The 23,005-nt window shown below is 47.6% G+C and overlaps 1 protein-coding gene and 1 non-coding gene across 5 annotated transcripts in view; one reads left to right on the top strand and one right to left on the bottom strand.

Annotated features, from left to right (window-relative positions):
• Nucleotides 1–23,005, top strand: part of Eml1 (EMAP like 1) — a 168,434-nt gene that overhangs the window by 52,889 nt on the left and 92,540 nt on the right. For 2 of the 4 annotated variants that reach the window (XM_041633160.1, XM_041633157.1), the window contains exon 1: nucleotides 5,910–6,116. The exons of the other annotated variants lie outside the window; for them this stretch is intronic. In XM_041633160.1, the coding sequence (XP_041489094.1) occupies nucleotides 6,050–6,116 (67 nt within the window). In that variant the 5' untranslated portion in view covers nucleotides 5,910–6,049. Of the gene's footprint in view, nucleotides 1–5,909; nucleotides 6,117–23,005 lie in introns of those variants that run through there. 4 annotated transcript variants of the gene reach the window in all.
• Trnaq-uug lies at nucleotides 21,924–21,995 on the bottom strand. The gene has a single exon. It is a non-coding gene; the product is annotated as a tRNA-Gln (tRNA).

Genomic DNA, 23,005 nt, shown 5'->3' with positions numbered 1-23,005 from the left:
GTGTTGTGTGTCCGTGTGCCAGGGATGCTGTAAAATGGACAATTACAATTGTCAGACAGTCAGGAAGCCTCAACTTAATGTTGCTTATTGATGCTAAGAATCTCTCTGCTTCTCACTTTATAGAACATTTATTATGTGTGGGCATAAAATATATTTACTTACAGTGTATCCCTTGAACATTGTATACCATTTTTGAGACAGGATTTCACTATGTGGCCCAGACTGGCTTCAAATGTGTGCTTCTCCTGTCTCAGCCTCCACAGTGCTGGGATATTAGCTGTACCCCATCATAGCTGATTTATATTTCATATTTTAATATCAGGAGTGGAAGCTGGAGTCTGCATCCTAACCAATCCTTGGCTCTGAGATTCTCTGATGACTGTATTTGCTGGATAGGATGCCCATAACTAAATGTACACACTAGGTGATTTTAACATCTCTATCTCTATCATTTTGCGATTCTATAGATTAGAAGGCCAAGGTCAAGGTGGGGACAGGGCTCTTCCTCTGAGGGCTGTGGGAGAAGTTCCCTTTGGATGGTAGATGCTGTACTCTGTCTTCATATTCAAATATCTCCTTCCTTCCTTCCTTCCTTTCCTTCTTTCTTTCTTTCTTTCTTTCTTCCTTCTTCCTTCCTTCCTTCTTTCTTCCTTCCTTTCTTCCTGCCTTCTTTCCTTCCTTCCCTCCCTCCCTCCTTCCCCCTCTTTCCCTTCTTCCTTCCTCGATTCATTTATTTTTGAGAGGGGATTGTATATGTTCTCTCTCTCTCTCTCTCTCTCTCTCTCTCTCTCTCTCTCTCTGTGTGTGTGTGTGTGTGTGTGTGTGTGTGTGTGTGTGTGTGTGTGCATATGTGTGATTGCAAGGAGGCCAGAGGAAGAAATTGGTTATCACTGGGCTTCGTCCCCTTGAGGCAGGATTTCTTTGTAAGCCTGAAACTCACAACTAGATTGGTAGCCACCTTGGCCCAGCAATCCTCTTGTCTCTGCCTTCCTTGCTGCTGGGGTTTCAGGCATGCATGGGACTTGTTACTTTTTTCTGGGATCTGAACTTGGGTCCTCACGCTTGTCCAGCAACGCTCTTAACTGTCATATTATGTCTCCAGGCCTCTAGAATATTTTCATCGTCCCAGACTGAAACTGTAGCCCCAGTAAGCAACAACTGCTTAAATCTTACCTCCCAGAGCCTTTTTCAACCATTTTTCTCCCGCTGACTCTAGGAAGGTCATACCAGTAGAAGGCTACAGTACTTACCCTTGGGACTGACTTAGTCACTCAGCATAATCTATGTGGTAGCAGGTGCCAGAGTTCTTCTCTTTTAAAGTTGAAATCATATTCCATCCCATGGCTACCTCACACTTTTATCTAGTCCATCAGCAGTGCCTACTTATACCCACCTTCTGGCTGATGTACCTAATGAGGGCATGCACATGGATGTGCAAAACACTCACCACATCCCTGCTTCTAATTCTTTTAAATATATTCTCAGAGGTGAAATTTCTGTTTCTCTCTCTTCCTCACCCTTCCTTCCTTCCTTCCTTCCTTTCCTCCCTCCCTTTTTCTTTCTTTCTTTCTCTCCTTTCTTTCTTCTTTCTTTCTTTCTTTCTCTTCTTTCTCCTGTCCTTCCTTCCTTCTTTCTTCTCTCTCTTCCTTCCTTTTTCCCTCCCTCCCTCCTCTTTCTCTCTCTTTCTTTCTCTTCTTTCTCCTTTCCTTCCTTCTTTTTCTCTCCTTTTCTTCCTTCTTCCTCCTTGCACTCTTTCTTTCTTTCTCTTGTCCTTCCTTCCTTTTCTTCCTTTCTCATTCTTTTCTTCCTCTCTTTTTTCTCCTTCCTTCCTTCCTTCCTTCCTTCCTTCCTTCCTTTCTCCTCCCTCCCTCTCTCCTTCCCTCCCTCCCTCCCTCCCTTCCTTTCTTCCTTCCTTTCGTGAGCAGGTGACTTGGTATTATGGCCATAGGTGGTTAGGACAGCACTGTGTTCTCTGTGCTTCATTCATTCCCAGCCCTAAGTGTGGTGCCTGGCACTGGGCAGATATTTCTGGAGGGTGTCGAATGAAACAATAGGGATGCAAAGCATCACATTTCTGGGTGATTTTTTTCTTATTGTTTCTCTATGAATAAAGGCTACAAAACACCCATTTTCCTTTCTCTCTCTCTCTCTCTTTATTCACACATTGCACAAATGCTGCTATTAATCCCACTGAACACTGTGGTTACATTGTCCTAGAGGATCTACCTCATTAATTACGATGACAACATTTTCTGGGCTCAGGTCACAAATTATCTCAAAGTGACGTGGAATAATAGTCTGTTAAAATGTTTGGGCACAAAAAAAAAATCACACATCATCAATTAAGACTTTAGAGATTTTTCTTGAATACTTTAGATCTTTTAAAAATGCTATCTAGATTATACTTAATTGACTTAAAATGCATATCCTTCTAATTATTCTAAATTTTGCTTTTTTTTTTCTTGACCCAGATTTTACAATTGTGGGAAAACCATGGCTGTTTAATCCCCAAGGTTAAGAGTGTAATGATGTTCTTTACTTTCTCAAAAGCAACTAGCCGAGTTCTGAATGGACTCTCATTTGTAATTTCACTCCAGTGGAAATAATATCCTGTAAGAAAATCTGCTCTGCTTTGCAGCTGAACAGGGCGTGTTTCTCCTTTCTTACTCCAAATCTCCCCCCTCCGTCCTTAGACTTTCGTTGTATCAACCAAATAGTCACAAAGCACCCCAAACCAGGAACATAACTATAGCTAAAAAGAATCATCTTTCATAATTTGCCTGTAATTATCATTTTCTTTTATGTTTAAACACATCTCAGTTTGTTCTCGTGTGTGGGTGTATGATATGTGCATTTGTATGTGTGTGTTCAGGCATGCACTGGCTGTGTTGATATGTGCATTTGTGTGTGTGTGTTCAGGCATGCGCTGGCTGTGTTGATATGTGTATTTATTTGTATGTGTGTTCAGGCATGCACTGGCTGTGTTGATATGAGTATTTATGTGTGTGTGTTCAGGCATGCACTGGCTATGTTGATATGAGTATTTGTGTGTATGTTTAGGCATGCACTGGCTATGTTGATATGTGCATTTTATGTGTGTTCAGGCATGCCCTGGCTGTGTTCATATGTGCATATGTGTGTGTTCAGCCATGCACTGGCTATGTTCATACGTGCATTTGTGTGTTCAGCCATGTACTGGCTGTTTTGATATGTGTATTTATTTGTATGTGTGTTCAGGCATGCACTGGCTGTGTTGATATGTGTATTTATTTGTATGTGTGTTCAGGCATGCACTGGCTGTGTTGATATGTGCATTTGTATGTGTGTTTAGCCATACACTGGCTGTGTTGATATGAGTATTTGTGTGTATGTTTAGGCATGCACTGGCTGTGTTCATATGTGCATATGTGTGTTGGTCAGGCATGCACTGGCTGTTTTGATATATGTATTTATTTGTATGTGTGTTCAGGCATGCACTGTCTGTGTTGATATGTGCATATGTGTATGTTCAGACATGCTGTGTTATAGTGTAGAGGTGAGAGGACAACCTTGGGTGTTAGTTCCTGTTTGCGCCTTGTTGGAGATGGTTTCTTTTCTGTTGTCTGCCACCATCCATGCTAGGTCAGCTGACCCATGAACTTCCACATATTCCCTGGGTGTGTCTCCATCTTACTGTAGAGATGCTGGCCTTACCAGCAGGAGCTACCACGGCTAGTTTTATCTTCCCTCTGGGCATTCCAACTCAAGTCCTCCCCCTTGTGTAACAAGTGCCTTATCCACTGAGCCATCCTCCCAGCCCGCATCTCAGCTCTTTATACCAGCTATCCATTGTCTTAAAGTGTTACAGCAAAGCAGAGTGGGGGGGAGCATGGGAAGGAGGAGATCTAAGAGCAAGTGTACACTGGTATTACATCTCATTACATTCTGAAACGCCTTGCCAATGGTACCTGCCGCTTACGGATGCAGGGGACCCACCTGGCCGGCCAGGGCAATGAGGACTCTTGACAGGATCTATTTGCCAACATCTTTGGTCTCGTTTCCTTTCCCACCAAAGTTTGGAACTTGCACGTCCACAGTCTTTACCTGTGGTGTCTAGGAATCCACCTTCCATCTACATCACCTCTCCACAATGCCACAGGTCACCTGGAGCCCTCAGCACATGGGTTTCCCCAGCCTGGGAGTCCTAGAGGTGCCCTACAGAGAACTGAGGACAGCGCCCACCTCCAGGAAGCTCTGTGCTGTCATCTTCCTGAGGCCACTTCCTCCTCTGAGCTGCCAGTTTCCTGGCTGCTCTTTCAGCATTCCCTTCTCTCTGCCCTGCCACAGCTCTGCCCCCGTACCTCTCCAATTATGGTTCGGTCACCATCATTTTGCCAGTGTCTCCCGGTTCTGTCACTACAGCTGCCAGATTCCTGATGGAGTTTTGCTGTCCTCACTTGACCTCCTTCATCCTTCCGGTCCTGTGTGTTCCACAGTAGTTTCTCTACAGTCCATCCTCCATCCTTCCTCCTGCTGACCAACTGGGCCCTCAGCACAGCAGACATACTAGGCTGTTTTACAGCAGGACTGACTCTGGCTGTCCAGGTCACACTCAACCTCAGCCTTCCAACCCACCAACCCATACATCTGCCTGAAGACTTCCTTCTGTCCCTCCATCTCCAGAGTCTGGCTCATTCTTCCCCTCTAGGCTTATCTGGACCCTTTCTCTTAGCTCAATCCCATTCCTCACAAGTCTGCAACACGAGTCCCTCATTCATGCCAGGCCAAACCTCCTGGGCTGACGGTAGGCCCTGATCTTCTTTTTTGTACCACTGACCCCATGGTCCTCCTTCACCCACCTTTACAGTTGAATCAGCAGCATCTGGGGCCTGTCTGTCTCCACCCACCACGTATTTCCCACTAAATAATCTTATTTTCTAAATCTCCTTAGCGAGGACAGGGAACAGTCGTGGCCCTCTCTCTTCTGCCTACATCTTTGGGTACCAGAGTGACAGATCCCATCCTTACTTAGCCTTGCCGTCTAATGAGGTGTGTATGTGGGGGTACTTCCAGAAAGACAGACTTCAAAGCCCCAGGGAGGCCTGTAAAGTTTGCTGATAACTTTCTATTCCATATTTTTAGGTGATTATTGGATCCAAGGCATGGAAGTTAATACCTTAAACTTCAGAATGTTGCCTCTAGTAGACAGAGCTCACCCTTGGGTCAAGCCTTGCATTCTCTCCTGCTGCCTCACTTGTCACGTGGTAACATCTTTATTTCTGGCCATGGGTAGTAAAGTTCAGATCACTAACCTGTGTATAGGCTTGGATCTGTGGCTTTTCTTACAATTTTCTTTTGATGACATCCTGGTCTCTTCCTAATGGTAAGCCCAGATCTCTGGATATGTAACAAGTTAGTCTGTAAAGTGACAGCATCACACGGACTGATCACTGGAAAAGGAAGACCGGGTGGCCTCCTTCTGCATCTTTGGTCCCCTGTGGCCAAGGATTCTCATAGAGTTACAAGCCCTGAGCTAGAGAACACGCAGACAGAGACGCCCCTTGCAGGACGTGGCCCGGAGGGAGGCGCTCTGCAGTGGCAAGCGTCACCATGGTTGCCCATGTTTGGTGCGGCAGCTGCCTGGGGCGCAGGGACAGCGCGTGGGGGACAGAGAGTGGGCAAGTGGGTCCCCGATGTCCCGGGACGGACTGCAAGCGTCCCTCACTTTCTCGTCTTCTCGCCTTTTGTCCCCGCACCTCCTAGGAGTCTTCTGGCTGAGGATCCTAGGAGCAAGGACCAGGGAGGGACCAGGGCGGGCACCCAGGCGGGACCCAGGCGCACCCAGCTCTGCGCCCCGCCCGCCACGTCTCCTCCCGGCCACGCCACCGAGGCCGCCCCCTCGCGGGCAGCGCGGGCGCCGGGTGCTCGTTCTCTGCGGCGGCGGGCCCGGGTTGCCATGGTGACCGGCGGCAGCCACAGCAGGGCCGGCCCCAGCGCCAGCGCCGCGGCGGCTCGGCAGGGCGCAGTGTGTGGGTGAGAGCGGCCGGAGCGGGTGCGGCCCGGCCTCAGCATGGAGGACGGCTTCTCCAGCTATAGCAGCCTGTACGACACGTCCTCGTTGCTGCAGTTCTGCAACGGTGAGCGCGGGCGGGCTGACGAGGGCACGGGACCGAGCGGTGAGGGCCAGGCCGGGCCGCGGGCGAGGCCGCGCCAAGTAGCCCGGGTTCCCGCCGGCGCATTGTGCTGGGGCCGCGGGCCGCGCCTCTCCTCGGCTGCGGGCTCCCCGATGCCCACCCCCGGGGCTCCCGGTGCGGGCGGATCTGTGGCTCCCGGAGCCCCAGCGGATACAGCTACAGAAAGCGCGCGCGGGAGCCCGGGAGCCGGGAGGCCCGGGTAACCTCGGCATTGGGGGACGTGTTGCTCTTTCGCTTCCAAACTCACATCTGTTTGGACAGTGCTGGATGCAGAACTCAGCAAACAAATCACTGCCGGAACAAAACCCTTTTAGGATGCACGCAGGGCTGGCTGCAGATGGACCTCTAGAATCCTTCTGGGGCCACTTGGATGGAATCATCACGGTTTAATATGATCTAGAACCGGGGTGGACCTGACTTTAAGGTGCTATACCTATTTATTTTTATTTTGTTTATGGAGTCATAGATATTTTTCTCGTGTGTATGAGAGTATGTTTGTGGCAGTTTTTACAGAAAGGAAACATACATCGCTACCAATATGGCATCTTAAAACATATAGAATCAAACATGCTGTAAAGATTTTGTAGTCTCTCCAGCGGGGTTGGCAAAGATTTTCACCGCACTCTGCATATTTTTATCAGAACATGGTGTGTGATAATTCATGCACAAAAGTTTACCTCACATTTTTTTTTTTTTGCATGTTGGGAGCTATTGCTTTTCCAAAAGTTTGTTAAAGGGGGAAGTTAAAGGGGGAAATATGGGTTTTTAAAGGATTTGGTCAAGCGTGGTCAGAATAAATTTTAAATTCTAGACTCTTTAACAACTGCAGTTGTGATTATCATCCAGGGGACATTTCTTGTTAGTGACACCTGTTTGCGAACCGGAGCTGTCTCTGAGTGGGGAAGAGGAGCTAATGTGTTGACTCAGTCAATATACTGGTTTTCTTTTTAAAAAATGACTGCATATACTTAGATTTTTTTCAGTTTATAATTCTCACATGGGGCAGATAGACTGCATTTGGTATTCCACTGGCCACTGGGGTACTTTAGCGTATAGACTCCTGGGAATGTTTTTGCTCCTGGGTAGGTTGAATAGATTCTTCCATTAGCTCTTTGAATAATTTCCTTAATTGTCTGATAATCCATCATGTCTGAACAGCTACTTTTGCTGTCCAAGGTAGGTGTAACCTTTTGCATGGTTCTGGTGGAATTCTTATGTTGGCTGTGGAAGGCATGAGACTCCAAAGAAGTGACACCTAGGCACAAAGCCTTTCCAGGTCCCACATGTGGGCCTGTGATGGATGGTGTGATCTTGAATATGAAAATGGGGGCTGGGATTTTACTGGGGCAGTGCTTTGGGGTCGGGGACCCAGGTTATTTAGTTCTGCCGTCGTGAATCTGGTTTACTTGTGAGTGTTTTGGTCTCTTGCTTTCTGTTGGCTGCCAGCTCAGGGATGCTGGTTTGCTGTTTGGCTGGTAGTGAGGATGCTGGAAGGTGAACCCAGGTCTTATATGCTGGAGCGGAGACAACCTGAAGGAAATAGCTTTGAAATCAAACAATCCTGGCACTTTGAACAGCACACAGAGTTGTCGATCTGCTTCCCTTAAAGAGTTGACTCCTCAGTGGCTAATTCTTCTTTGGGTTACCTTAATGACCAAAGTTTAGATCCAAAGAGACTTTGGGGGACAGAAACGGCTGTTATCCAGGGATGCCTTAAGCAACAGATGTGTTGGTGTGAAATTATTCAGTAAGTTTCCATTAACTGAAAATATAAATGAATGCCATTCGGTTAATTACTGCGATGATGCAGTTGAAGCAGCGTGTGACAGAGAAGCCACCTCAAGAAGAACTAAAGGAAGCATTTGAGTATTTCATCAGCGGCACTGGGAAGAGAGTCCTCTTGCCTTTGGCCCGATCCCAGCAGGATAATACGTGAGCTCACACATTTTCCTACATCCAGCTTGCTTCGTGCTTTCTAGAATGACAGGGACTCAAACGTTCTGTGGCTGTACTGTATCAGCCGACAAAGAGGCAACACACGCTTACCAACTGGATGGCCATGTGACAAGACACAGGCAGAAGATGACACACCAGTGAGAGAAACTCCCCTTAGCAATGAGATTCCTAATCTCCCCTCTCGACTTTGTTCCTGGTCTCCCCTCTACTGGGTTTCTAATGGCTGAAAAACAGGAAGTTCTGAAGGTGTGTTTGTGTGTGCGTGCCCATATGTGTGCATCTGTACATATGTGTATGAAGGGCAGAGGCTTGTGTCTCTGTCTCTATCACTTTTGAGATAGGGTCTTTCTTACCGAATCTGGGGCTTGCTGTTTTGGCTCGACTGGCTGGGTGGTGACATCACCCTGCCTCCCAGGCTCTGGGGTTACAGATGTGTGTCATTGTACCTAGGTGACTTTTATGGTAGGTGCTGGGGATTCCAACTCGGGTCCTCATGCTTGCATGGTTTACCCACTGAGCCATCTGCCTGGTCCCACAAACTTCTTTTTCATGCTGTAATGGTAGCGGTGTTTTAAAAAGTGAACCATAGTTATCTTTTTTAAAAAGGTTTTTATTGTTTTATTTATTTTTAATTTTCATCACATTGATTTATGTATCGTGTGTGTGTGTGTGTGTGTGTGTGCGTGCTCGCTCATGTGCGCACGCGTGCACTTGTGCAGGCCAGAGTACAAATTGAGGGAGTATGTTCTTTCCTTCCACTATGTGGGTACTAGGTATGAAACTCAGGTCATCTGTGTTGAAGACAAGCACTTTTGACTACTGAGCCACCTAACAAACCTTATTTTATTTTCTGTGTTCATTTTTGTGGTGCTGGGAAGCAAACATTTTCATTACACCAAAAGTACCCGTAGTACCCCATGTCCCTAGCCCATGACCACCTACTTCCTGTTTCTGTGGATTCTGGATAGTTTTTTAAAAATACATTTTTAAAAAGATTGTGTTTTAATTATGCATACGTGCCTTTCTGTTGAGGGTATGTGCCCATGACTGCAGGTGCCTATGGAAGCCTTACAGCTGGATTTTTGCAGACGTTTCCGAGCTGTCTGATATGAGTGCTGGGGATTGAACCTAGACCCTCTGAAAGTTCAGGCTCTTAACTGCTAAGCCATCTCTCCAGCCCTCCAAAGATATTTTTAATTGCCATATACTAATTATGTACAATAATGGCTTCATTAAGACTACCTTGTTTCTGTTAAAATAATGCTATACCAACACACACTTCTGTGTGGACATATGTTCTTACTTTTGAGGGGCAGATACTAAGGAATGGAATTTCTGGCTCATGTGGTGATGCTGGGTTTAATATTTTGATAAGCCTATTTGAATTTCTTGATATCTAACTATCAAGCTCCTTTTCTTACATTCGCGGATAAAACAAGTAAGACCCAAAAGAGAACGAAGAGGGAAGGAAATAGAATGGTCCTGCTTTGTGCCTGTAGGTCCTTAGATATTCCTGTCTGTCAACTCACCAGTGAGTCAGCACCACGGTGCTCGGCAGGCAATCTCATTTCCTTGATTGTTTTCTTAGGCCTTTGAGCTGATTCTCCAACGTCAGGTCGACCCAGAAACTCAAAGGTGAATGGGACAGATGTTACTGAAATAGGGAGCCCTCTTTCCTGCCTCTGCCCCCATGGTCCTGGAGCAGGTCGTGGCTGCTTGCTGCTCACCACTCCCTTGGGGACCCTTTCCTCCTTTGGACAGCTCAGACCATCAAGTCCTTTATGTTGCCAAAATTGGGCCCCCAGTTTGCTCCCTGGGTCCATAACAATCAAATTTAATCTCCTGTTTAAAACAATCAGATTTAGTGAGTCATCCTGACTTTGAAGCCCATGAAAGGTTCTTTTAGACTCTTCTTTTGGCTAAACATTAACAAAAAAATTTGGAGGGCAGTGGTGGCACACGCTTTTAATCCCAGCACTCAGGAGGCAGAGGCAGGTGAATCTCTGTGAGTCTGAGGCCAGTCTAGTCTACAGAGTGAGTTCCAGGACAGGATAGAGAGATCTTTCCTGAAAATAAACAAACAAACAAGCAAACACCAAAACAAATGAAAGGCAGACAGACAGAAAGACTGCTCATTTCCTGTGGTTCTAGACCCTTAATTTTCCTGGTTTGTGTCACCTACACCTGCTTCTTTTTGTCTGTGTTCCTTTTTTAACTTGTTACAGGTGAATGTGAATCTCAAGATACGTTGCTTCTGTTTTTTTTGTCTTGTATGTGTGTGTGAGTGTGTGTGTATGTACATGAATGTGTGTATGTGCGTATGTGAGTGTGTACGTGTGTGTGTGTATGTGTGAGAGTGTGTATATGAATGTGTGTGTATGTGAGTGTGTATGGGTGTGTGTATGTGTGTGTATGCGTGGTTTGGAGAACAGCATCTCCTGGTGTAGTCCAGTCTGAATAGAACCCTGAACCCCAGTGCCCACATCTCAAGTGGTGTGATGACAGGGGCCAGCCCGGGTCATTGCAGTCAGCCCTGACATGCTGATTTTTAAAAATTATGTTTGTATTATTTGTGTGGGATGGTTGGGGACACCTTGGTACCCATATGAAAGTCAGAAGCCATGTTTTGGGATCAGTTCTCTTTTTCTACCATGTGTGTCCTGGGAATGAAAACTGGGTCATTGGCAGCAGGTGCTGAGCCATCTTGCCGGTCCCCTGGCGTGATTTTTAAATGGAGCCAGACACATCACCTTAACAGTCCAGTCTGAGATGATACGTCATGACGCCTTCTCTTGTCATGTTACATAATTGCCTCTAATTTTGCCTAAAGATCTTGTGTTTCACATGATTATGGCAAAGTTCTTGCCTTTATTTCCTTACTGTTAATAATTTTTTTGAGGAATTTCTTTCTATAGGTAGCGTTCTATCAGATTACAAGCCAATATAACCTGTGCTATGTGTGATGCCAGCAATCACTGGCAGTTCAGAGTGGATGCACAGTGGAGGTTTTAAAGGGCATGACCTTGACCCACAGCCTTCACTTTCCTTCTTGCCTTTGAAGCGGGTGTTGAGAAAGACGTTGCCAGATTCCCTGGAACTTGTGTGGACAGAGTATGCCTCCTACCTTCCCAAGGTGGCCAGTGCCTTCTCTTCTTACCTGACCACGGCCAGTCAGGCTTCCTTGACCTGCCTGCTCAGATTTCAGAATCACTGGAGGGTGATCTTTCCCGCTACTGAGAATAGTTTTCTCTCACTCTGAAATGTAGAATTGTTTTGTTATTTGTTTGTTTTATATAAGTCTCACCATGTAGCTCTTGCTGTTCTGGAACTCATTGCATAGACCAGGCTGGCCTTGAACTCAGAGATCTGCTCGCCTCTTCCTCCTGAGTGCTGGGATTAAAGAAGCGCACCACTGCATCCAGACAGAAATTTAATTTCCGTGTATTTCTGCTTTAAGAATTAACAGTGAGCCTGGCAGTGGTGGCACATGCCTTTTTATTCCAGCACTCCGGAGGGAGAGGCAGGCAAATCTCTGTGAGTTTGAGTCTGGTTTACATAGTGAGTTCTAAAACAGCCAGGGCTACACAGAGACACTCAGTCCCAAAAGAGCCCACCCCCCCAAAAAAAAATTAACAGCGATTTAATAATAATATTTGAAAAATTTAAAATACATTTCTATTTCCATGTGTGTGCATGTTTTCATGTGCATGTGTGTTTTTTGCCTCTGCCACGGCATGTGAACCGAAAGCAGAGGACAACTTGCCGGAGTGAATCTTTCCTTCCTCTGTGTGGGTTCCGGGAACTGGGCTCAGGTCACAGGCTTAGCGACAAGGACGTTTTCCAGCTGAGCCTTTTTGGCAGCTCTTGAATGATAATCTTAGTCACTTCTGATCTTTGTGATACTGGTGACTGTCTTGTGGTCAAATTTTCAAAATGACTAATATGGACTTAAAAGCTCTGGGAACTCCTAGGGGAACCAGCTGGACACGAAGCGGCGTCTCCAAGCCTTCCTGGCTTCTCATCTTCTCATGCTGCTGCAGAGCTCCGCCATAGGTGGGTAGGCTGTGTCTGTGGTGGCGCAGAGAAAGGAAAAGCCTCTATGGGAACGTGCAGAGTGAGTGCCCTGCCTCCAGGAAGACTCCTAATTGCTGTGCAGACCCTCCACCCAGCAAGGAATCTATTTTACTAGTAAACCACAAGCCTTTATGACATTATAAACAAGCCCAAGGGTTTGGGTGGGAAAAAAATCCCCCAAATCGTGTTTGAAAAGTGATCACTGATTGGTTATTATTTGTACCCGAGATGATGTGAGTCCCTTTCACACATTCCTTTAAATGTGGAAGAAAGAGCTGGCTGCAGTGTGAATGAGAGAGGAGAAATAATGCCTTTGTTTCTGCTGTTACGGTCTGTTCATGCCCTGAAGCTAGTTGCCTAAAAACTTGCATTGCTGACAATATGGGAAACAACACCTGAAAGCCTTGCACACACCAAAGAAAGGCGCTCTCTCCTAGAACCCACAATCTGCTCCGTTTTGTAATTAGAATGTTTGTTTGTTTGAGACAGGGTTTCTCTGTGTTAACTGCTCTGCCTGTCCTGGAACTTACTCTGTAGACCAAGCTGGCCTCAAACTCACAGAGATCCTCCTGCCTCTGCCTCCAGTGCTGGGTTTTAAGGCGTGCGCCACCACTGCCGGGCTGAGAAAATTTTCTTTAAAGAAAAATTAGTCACCCTTTTTGCAGTCTGGGCTCAGCCAGGAGAGGGGAGACAGGTTCTAATATTGGGGAGGCAGTCTGAATGCTTCCAGAAAGATCGTAATAAAAAAGAATAAAAGTCTGTTATCCACGCTCCGTGCTATGTAATTATTCATGTCAGGAACCCTCCCGTAGCTCCTGACAACTCACAGACTCATTTATTATCCGCTACGAGCAGGACTCTCTATGCAAACTGGGCAGAGTCTTCGGTTTGGTCAGCAGACAGCATATTTCCTCTAAAGAAGTGATTCTTTGAGAGGGATTTTTGTTTTTCTTTAAAAGCATAGTATTTATTACCCATTTAAGAATCAGATCAGAGGTGGGCGAGGTGGCAGACTACCCTGTAATCCCAGCATGTCGTAGGCGGGGCAACCAGGAGCTTAGGTCTGTCTGAGCTCAGGTCAGCCTAAGCTGTGAGCTCCTGTCTCAGCGACCCCTGTCCCCCTCCCCCCCCCACACACACATGCAGAGAAGAAAACCAGGTAAACACGCCTCCAGTTTTGTTTCTTCAGAACTGTACCTGTCTGTAAAAACACTGTCGGTGTGGAAAACCACGTGCTCACAGTGTATCCTGGACTTCTGATGACCTTTCTTTATCCTGCTAGCTTTTTGGAAAACATTTCAACCATTGGCCTTGAATAATGACTCTTACTGATGAGAGCAGTCTGACCTATGATGTATGTGATGGCTGGAGGCCAGGAGAACCAAGACCAGAACCTGGAGTCTTCTCGAAGGAAGTTCCCTACGGGGGCTTTGTGGTCAGAGGGAGAGAGAACCAGCTGGGGTCCACAGGCCCTTAAAGGTGGTGATTTTGTTGGAGTGTGGTCCGGGGCCGATGGTGTGCTCCGCTCCTTGCACCCTTTGCAGGAGGTACGGCCTCTTGGGCACAGTCAAGGATTCCCAGCTTCGGCCCTTTGGCTTCGGCAGCTTAATGCTATTCAGGGCTGTTGTGTGGGAGAAGGTTCAAAGGTTACTTGACAAACTGAGCTGATTTCCAGTGTACACCTGCAACATGCTCGGGGCAACGTGCATGCTAAATACAGAGCTGGGGAGATGGCTTGGTGGGTAACGTGATGGTCATGCAAGCATGAGGACCTGAATTTGGATCACCAGGACCTATGTGAAAAGGCATGGTTGACAGTGTGCTTCTGTAATCCCAGCACTGGGCATCAGAGACAGAGCGTCTTTGATACCAACAGTCTAATCAGCAATCTCCAGGCTTAGCGAGAGGCTCTTTCTCAAACAGAAGGTGGAGAGCAGCTGAGGAAGACACCTGATCTCTGTCCCTCTCTATGCATTCACAGGCATGGGCATGTACACACATAATACACACATGCACAGATGTGGACATGTACACATATAATGCACACACATGCACAGATATGTACATGTACATGCATAACACACACATGCACAGACATGGGTTTGTGCACACATACACACATGCACTGACATGGACATGAACACACATAATACACCCAGAGACATATGTACAACACACACATGCACATATGCACAGACACAGATTAGTACGCACATAACACACACACACTAATGTTAAATGCATGGTCTCCCTCCACACAGAAGGCTCTTTGTTCCCAGCCTCACATCTCTGTTGGCTCTGTGGAGTCTTCTGAAGCATCTGCCCTCTCTACCCTTCTGCTTTAGCTCAGCTCTTGCCTGTTTCCCAGGGTATGGTTGGTTTGGAGGATCTGCCCTAACCACTGCTCCTGCCTCAAGCCTCAGTCCCCTCCATCCATTTCCTTTGTGTGCCACAAGAATGTAGGACCCCACTGTGCCCATTGTCACACTGTTCCCAGGCTCCAGTGACCCGCTGGGCCCTCCTTCCCTGGCCTTTAGGAAGCCCTACTGTGCTTATCAGGAGTAAAATGTCAACACTGTTTTCAGTTATTTAGTGAGCAGCGGCCTGTGCGGAGAAGTCTAAGGACCATGGGAGGTGCTGCAGGTGTCAGTGTGTCAGCTTGGCCTGTCTTCCCATCCCACTCACTGCAGGCTGCTGGGGTAATGGGGGTGAGGGTAGTGGGAGGCATCCAGACCTGGGCAGACTGCAGGTAGCTCAGGGTGCAGAGTGGAGTGGGGCCTCTGTGCTGAGTATTCCCAGGAGCTGGAAGAAGATAGGAGAGTGTTGAGTCAGGAATGACCTGAACAGACTTCCAATTGTTCTTTTTCTTTTCTGGCTTCTTTCTTTTCTTCTTCTTTATTTTTGAAATAGAAATTCTCTATTTTGTCCATGTTGGCCTTGAACTTCAGCTTCCATGTGATCCTCCTGCCTCAGCCTGGGCTTTAGAGGCAGTCACCTTCCCTGGTTGGATTTTCAGTTCTGAAAGGTCACTGTTGGAACAGTGGAGAGGGCAGGCTGGAAAAGCAAGCAAAAGTGGATGGGGAGCCTGAGGCTAAATCCAAGGGGAGGCTGTGGTAATTTACGCAGGACGGGTGGGGTCCCAGAGGCTAGAGTGGGTGACATCATCTGCACTTAGGGTCAGAGGGAGGCGGGACAGCACCTGGGCTGACTCCTCTAAGGCAGAGGCAGGTGGATGAGCAGATCATGGGTCAGTGTTGGTCTGTGAGGTGCTGAGCAGACCAGGCCAAAAGGTCTGAATGGGGCATCTTGTCCCTTAGGGCCTCCCTGAAGACACGGGAGCGTGTGTACTCAGGCAGTCCCCCCTCCTTGGAGAGCCAGTAGACATGGGCATTCAGAAGACCAACCCAGCATCGTGAAGGTAGGGTGAGAGCTCTCCAGCACTCTCCTGAGGGACAGCACTAGCTGGCTGCTGTCACTTAGGTCAGCGCCAAAGCATATGGTGGTGAGCAGTCTTAGCCATTATTTTCCGACAAAGGAACTGATGTAAGGAAGTGGCTCCTGGCAAAGCCAGACTTTTTAGCGGTAAAAAGAATTTGACTTAAACATCACCCCCCAAAGAAATGACCTATCAAGAGATTTACACTCTTTAGGAGGTGATTCAGTGGACTCTCGTGCTACAGCACTTACAGGACATTTTAGCCCCGGCTGTTGGAAAAGGCTCAGCAGCTGCACTTAGTGATGTTCTGCAAGCTGTGGAGTCTCTTGGAAAGCATACCACACCCATGCCTAAAACGTGGCAGCCACTCCCTAGGGAGGGTAGCGGTCTAATAGAGACACAACCATGGAGGTTGGCAGGGCTTTACCAGGTAAGTGCCGCAGAGAGGAACAGAGTGGGTGCTCGCTCACCGCTCCCAGACGTTAAGATCTGCTTACTGTGCTGTTTCTCTCCTGTCTTGAGCGTGCTCTGCCTAGCTGACAGAATTTGGTGGTGGCAGAATGTGTTCCGATCACACTGTGTGCTTAATCATATCTAACACCATAGAGTGACTGTTTTCCAAGCAGAGGTTGGGCATTTTGAAGGTAAGGACCAGGTGTCTTGTGTGTGTGTGTCTGTGTGTGTGTGTGTGTGTGTGTGTGTGTGTGTGTGTGTGCAGATCTAGCAGGGCAGGAGCGAGCAGCCCTACTGTTCTGGAGCCCCACACAGAAACAAACACAGACATGAACACATATGCACACACACACACATGAATGCACACATACACATGTATAATACATATATACTTACATACATGCACACACCCATGTGTACCCCTGAGCATCAGGTGTTTATTTGCACACTCGGCAAACATTCTCTTGGCTGGCACTCACATCTCTGGAGTGTGTGCTCTAGCTATGTCCATTTTGATTGACGCGGAGATGGGGGGCAACTTATTAAGAAGCTTGCTCAAGGTGAGGCTCCAGTGTCTGGGTCTTACTGAACACTGGGTCATGTCTGATGGAGATGGCTTCCGCTGTGAAATAGTTGACAACCACATTACCCGGCCAGCCCTGCTTGCCTGTCGCCTGGTGTGCTGCAGCAGACCTAGGTACAGCAGGCCTGGGTATGGATATTGTTGGGCATGCCTGTTCCCAAGGCTTTATGCGCTGAAATTCATTCTCCATCACGAGGCATTCAGAGGGTGGGAAGGTGATGCAATGGCGCTGTTTAGAGGTGGGGCCTTTGAGAGGTAATTAGAATTAGCTGAGGTTGTTAGCGTGGAGTCCTACAATGGAGTCCTAAAATGAGGAGGGAGGGACACACACAGAAACAAACACAGACATGCACACATATGCACACACACACACACACTTACATGAATACACACTTACATAATGCACACATACACATGTGTAATACATATATACTTACATACATGCACACCCCCATATGCATACACACTTACACACATGCATACACATACACTTACATACAAACATGCACACATACACTTACATAAATGCATACACATACATGCACACACCCCCACAATACACACATACACTTACATACATGCACACACCCCTTCTACATGCACCTGTACACACATACATTTATATATATGCATGCACACACTTACACACATATACTTACATACATGCATACACATACACACACATGCACACACTTATACCCATGCATGCACATATGCATCCACACACACACACACACACTCACACATCACCCTGTGTCTCATCACATCATGCCCTAAGTTGCCTTGGGATTCTGCCAGCAAGAGGCTGTCACTATGTGGAACCCCTCAATCTTGCACCTCCAGATTGTGAATCAAAATAACCTCTTTTCTTTATACCCCCACCAATTTGTGGTGGTGTGTTTTGGTGACAGAAAAACAAATGAAGACAACTGAGACCACATATTTGTTGTTGTTGTTTGTTTTTAAATTACATTTGATTAACACTTTTAAAAATAGAAACCCTGCTTATTTCTGAATTCTGAAAAGTCTTACAGCTTGAGCCTTAGGACGGCACCCAGGCTCAGCAGAACTCAGTGTCTGTTCTTCCTTCTGCCCCACTGGCTAGTGGCAGCCTTTCCTTCCAGAAGCTCTGGGCCCAGCCACTTGTCCTTCTGGGAATTTCTGAACATGCACTGCTGTCTAACACAAATTCTTTCTTACTGCAACCCTGGCCCAGCCCGTCCTCACACTGCTCTCTCCTCGTGCTTCAGAACCCACTGCACACCCTGGGAAACCCTCCTGAGGCCAGATGTGATTCAGCACAGCTGCCTTGGTGCCCCCCTAACCCCCAGTGAGACTAGGAACTGCCGGAGGACAGCCTGTCGGGTCAGCCACTGTGTGGCGTCTTTTCAGGGTGGAAAAGTTAGGTGGGAGCTTTAGTGTGCTCAGAAAGCTCTAGAACTCTGGGCTTGGCTGGTAGCTGGGTCAGAACGCACCTGCCATGTTCGAGGCCATGGCTTCTGTACCTGTACCGAAGAAACAAAAAAGAAGGGACAGGCTATGGCTTACAGTGCTTGTCCCCAGGGCCACCAAAGCAGGAGAAAGCCAAGGTGGGCCATCTCTCGTTGGTCACTGCTGTCGCCTCTGTAGTTGAAGCTTCCATCTCTCTTACCTCTCTCCCAGATTTCAGGTTCTCTTCTCACCTTGTTCTAGCTACCTTCCAGCTTTTCTCAGCCAGAGAAAACTGTCACTGCGGCAAAGCCCTAGAACCATCCATCTTAACATGTTTGTGTACTTGGCTCAGGACACGAGGTCATTCAGGCCCTATCTGTCTACGAGAGCTCTGCTTATCGTCCCAAGCTACAACTCTATCTCCACTGAATAAGGCCCCTCTCTCCCCTGCCCCACCCATCTCCCCAGGATGGCCATTCTACTTGGTCCCTGAGACTTTGGACACTTGGGATCCTTGGGTGAGTGCAATGATGTAGCATTGTCTTTTTGTAAATGGTTCATTTCCTTCAGGAGCCCTTCAAAAAACACCGTTCTCCCGAAGCCATGGGATTCCAAACCAAGTGTCTAGCTAAAGACTCAACATCTGGTGTGGAGTAGGACAAACACCCATGCATTCTGGTTGTCACATGACACATCTTGTGTGTGCTAACTCATATGCGCTAGCTCACACGCATGCTCATACGCATGCACCTCTGCTCGGCCTATGCAAGACTGCAGTTTCACCTCTGGATTCTCAGCGGTAAATGAGCTTCATCTCCCAACTCAGGCCAGGCTGAGGCCACACTCAGGGATGACATGGGACATTGGGATGCTGGCTCCGAGACCTGCCTGTTTTATCCAGCCATCTAAGCAGTAACAAAGGCTATTTGGCTAACTAAGGGGAGTGACAGGGGTCTGAGCTGGGCTGGGAGTTGGGACTGGGGGACAGACAGGGATTTTAGCAGTTCAGAAAGCTGACGAGGGATGCATGTCTGCTAAAGAAATCCCCTAACATCTGCTTTCTGATCCAGTATCCAGTAGCATGCATTCTCTCTATGCTAGCTCAGACACTAAGAAAGGAAACAGCAAATGTATGAGCCGGGACTAGGGAGGATCTAGGCTGCAATCTTGGAATATCTCTGAGTTTTTCTCTTTCTTTTTTTTTTTTAAAGATTGCTTTTGCACGTTGGCACAATTTTCTGAAACGGACGCCTGATTTTTGCTTCCAGTTTCCAGGGCAATTTAAAGAGATAAGCAGGCATAAGGGGCACGTGCCCCGAATGAATAATCCTTGGGAATTAGCACAGAAGAGGACATGTGTTCTGTCTAGAACCTTCTCTGTGACTGACCACAGATGGCTTTTGCAGAGGCTGGGAGCATGGTCTATGGAGATAGGTGGGGCAGGTTCCATCCAGGCTTTGTCCTACACTGCTGAGATTCCTGTGAGCCCGGAGAACTGCTTATCTTTCCTGACCACACATTTCTTGGCTAGAACAAGGCCGGGTGGTTCCGGGGATTCAGTGAGGAGATTCTGCAGAGTCGAGGTATGAAGAACGGAACCTCAAGCTGGGCCACTTAAGGGACTCTTGATAAAGACACTTACCAAGGCCGAGGGAGGGTGTGTGCAGCCAGAGTTAGAACAGTGTCCACACCTGGTGCAGACGGCCCCTGGACCTGTCAGACCTGCTTCAGATAGAACTGTGTGGATGGAGGCATGGCAAGCTGACGCATGTGACCTCACATGGGAAGCCGAGAAGTTAGCTTCCTGGCTTCATTTTTCTCCTCTTTCTACCTGCTGGCTGTAACTTGGGTAAAGGGAGGCCTACCAGTGCGGCCCACACAGTCGGTCTCCCTGTGCTGAGGACAGGGACAAGGACTGTGGAGTACACTCAAAGGACGGAGCTTTGTTTTCGAGGATGGGAATGCTAACAGTTAACAAGTGTGGCCTTTGTCCTGTCTCGGCTGTTACAACTAGGTGTCTCCTGGACGTTGTCAACTGGGTTGACTTGTCTGTGTTCCCAGTACCCATAGTGGGTATCCAGTGAGTGTGGGACCCAGAGCCTTTATCGGATCTCCTGAGTGTGTGTGTCGAGAATGCCGTGGCTCTGTGGTCATACCTTACCCCTGTGACTCTCCTGTTTCTATTCTGAAATGGATGCCTATTCCTTAGAACTCTGTTTCGACCTCCCTCGTAGGTGAACCTTTCTCTGATCTCACAGGTTTCTGGTCGTCCCGTGTTTCCCAGCTGGCATTCACATACCCTGAAGAGTGCTGGCTCCGCTCTGTCCTGTGGTTAGTGGGGAGAGCCCGTGGTTTGTGATGAATCTCTGTAGAGAAATGTGCTCCATGCCTCCTCTTCATGTGACTGTCCCCATTACTCCGCACGAGCCTTGCCTGTGGTACAGCCCCCCCTGGATACTTGTTGAGTGAAAAACCGTATTAAACTTATTCAAATGGCTGTGCTATCTCTCTATTGTGAGAGGCAGAGGGAACGCTGGATCCTGAACAGACTGTCTTCATCACATGAGGCCCTAGCACGCTTTTTCACAATGACCAAGTAGTCGTCCTGATTACTGTGGAGCAGACTTGGTGTGTACAGCCCACACTCACAGATCATGCACGTGTGAATACACACCAGGTGGGAAGCAGCATCTATTATGTTGTTTGTCTGTGTTTGATCAGCATGACCTCTAAGTGCAGGCTAAGCTGTGTGTAGCAGACAGTAATCTGTTCCATCTTTGGAGGGATTTAGTGAGAGCATGTATCCAGAGTGCTGTGTGCTTTGCCAAAGGAGGGCCTCCTCGAGGACATTATTGAATAATGATGCCATGCTTATTTTTAACTAGTTTGTTTAGATACAATCCCATGTAACTGCAATGCAAAGCAGTCTACATTGTAGTACACACACACACACACACACACGCTGGTGGTTTCCTGATGGGTTCTCTTGTTGTCCACATTAGCCTTGAATTCCAGAATTCAGATGCTTCTCCCACCTCAGCGTCCCAAGTGGCTGAAGCTAAAAGGCACGCCAAATCGGTTTGTCACTCACTTTTTATAACCAAATCTAAGGTTAGTGGAATCCTATTTCATCACATTTCTCGTACAGAAGCCCATGCTGATGTGTTTCCAGTCACTTAGCCAAATGGCCACTTGCTGATAACAAGTCTCCCGATGAGAACCCAGGGCTCTTGAACAGTCCCACGCCGCCTTGGTCTCTGTGTTGTACCTGCAGTGCTCTGTCCATCTACTTATGTATTTGGGGGGGAAAAAACAGAAAACAATGACAGCAACAAATGAGCCTGGTGGGCACTGAATTTTCAGCACAGGCTGATGCAGAAGGATCAGGGATTTGAGGCCAGTGTGAGTACCCAGCAAGGCACTGTCAGAGAGAGAGAGAGAGAGAGAGAGAGAGAGAGAGAGAGAGAGAGAGGGAGGGAAGGCAGGAGAAGAAATATGATATAGGAAATTACATCTTTTATTCTGACAATTTGGAGGGACTTCCTTTAGACCCTGGATTTAAAAAAAAAACTTAAAATAATAATGCCTTGTTTTAAGGTCACCAACATTCAAAATTCTGGATAAAACTTAAGAAGTTATTTATAGGATCTCGCTGTGTTTTCCTTTTTCTTGGAGCCAGGGCCGGGATGCTGGGTCAGCACTCTGCCACGGAGCTGCACCCCCAGCGTTCTTCTGTAGTTTTTGCTGAGAATTGAACTCACGACCTCAGGAAGAGTAGTCAGTGCTCTTAACCTCTGAGCCATCTCAAATTCACATGAGGTCCCATCGAGATTTGAACTCGGATCGCTGGATTCAAAGTCCAGAGTGCTAACCATTGCACCATGGGGCCCATTCTTCTGTAGTTTTTATTCCAGGTCAGAGCCTCACCACGATGCCAGGGCTGGCCTTGAACTTGTGATCTTATTGCCTCTGCTTCCTGACTACCCCACAGCAACTCTTTAAAACAATGTCCTTATCTTATGCTTACTGCGGATTCTTGTCAAACTCCACTTTATCTTCAGACAGCATCCTGGGGAGAGGGGCTTGCATTCCTCTGTCTTTAGTTCCTCTCCATCTGACCACTGGGTGCAGTGCTTCCAGGAGATGAAGCCGTTGCGGACTTTAGAGCAGCCCACACAGAAGACAGGGCCAGCACTTGGGTGGAGCCCCGCTCAACATGCTGCTACCTATTGGAGCCACCTGCTTGCTGGGCCCTTCCCCAACCCACGGTTCACCTCAGATGTCTTGAGTTCCAGCCAACATCTCCAGAGTCAGCCTGACCACTGCTTACCTGCAATTTCAGACTCGGAAGATGAAACACGTGGTTTATCTGGTTTCTAGTGATTTCCTCTTAGTTTCCTAGTTCTGCTTGTCCATATGGTGTGGGTTTGGTTCGGTTTTGCTCTGTCTGTGGTGCTGGAGAAGGAGGCCAGAGTCCTGTGCATACAAACAAGTATGTCACCACCAAGTGACACCCAGGCCCTTCTGCACAGCTAGCTTTGACGGTGACTGTGGGTGCTACCCTGGGCCTTTCTGCTGTATCGGCTCCATGTTCTCTACTTGCATCTGAACATCTAAATCAGAATTCAGAGCATTTTAGGACCCAGTGGCTTAGGGAAGAGTATTCAGTGTAGGGACCAGTATGCTCTGGTGATCGAGACAGGTTCTCTGCTTTCCTCACCTGTGGACACTGGCTCGATACTTGAGCGACATTTTTATTAAAACCTGACACTTAGGTGACTCGTGCCCTTGGGGAACCACGAGGGCATGGACCAATCACCCATCCTCTAGGACATAGCGTCCTCTAGGACCCCGCTGTTTAAATTACAGGCTACAACCCATATAACCAAACGTGGGGTT

The sequence above is a fragment of the Microtus oregoni genome, unplaced genomic scaffold, assembly GCF_018167655.1.
Source record: "Microtus oregoni isolate MIOR12 unplaced genomic scaffold, Mior012 000043F_ref0000047, whole genome shotgun sequence".
NCBI lineage: Eukaryota > Metazoa > Chordata > Mammalia > Rodentia > Cricetidae > Microtus > Microtus oregoni.
Note: the sequence above shows the minus strand (reverse complement) of the source record. Positions and strands in the feature narration are given on the sequence as shown.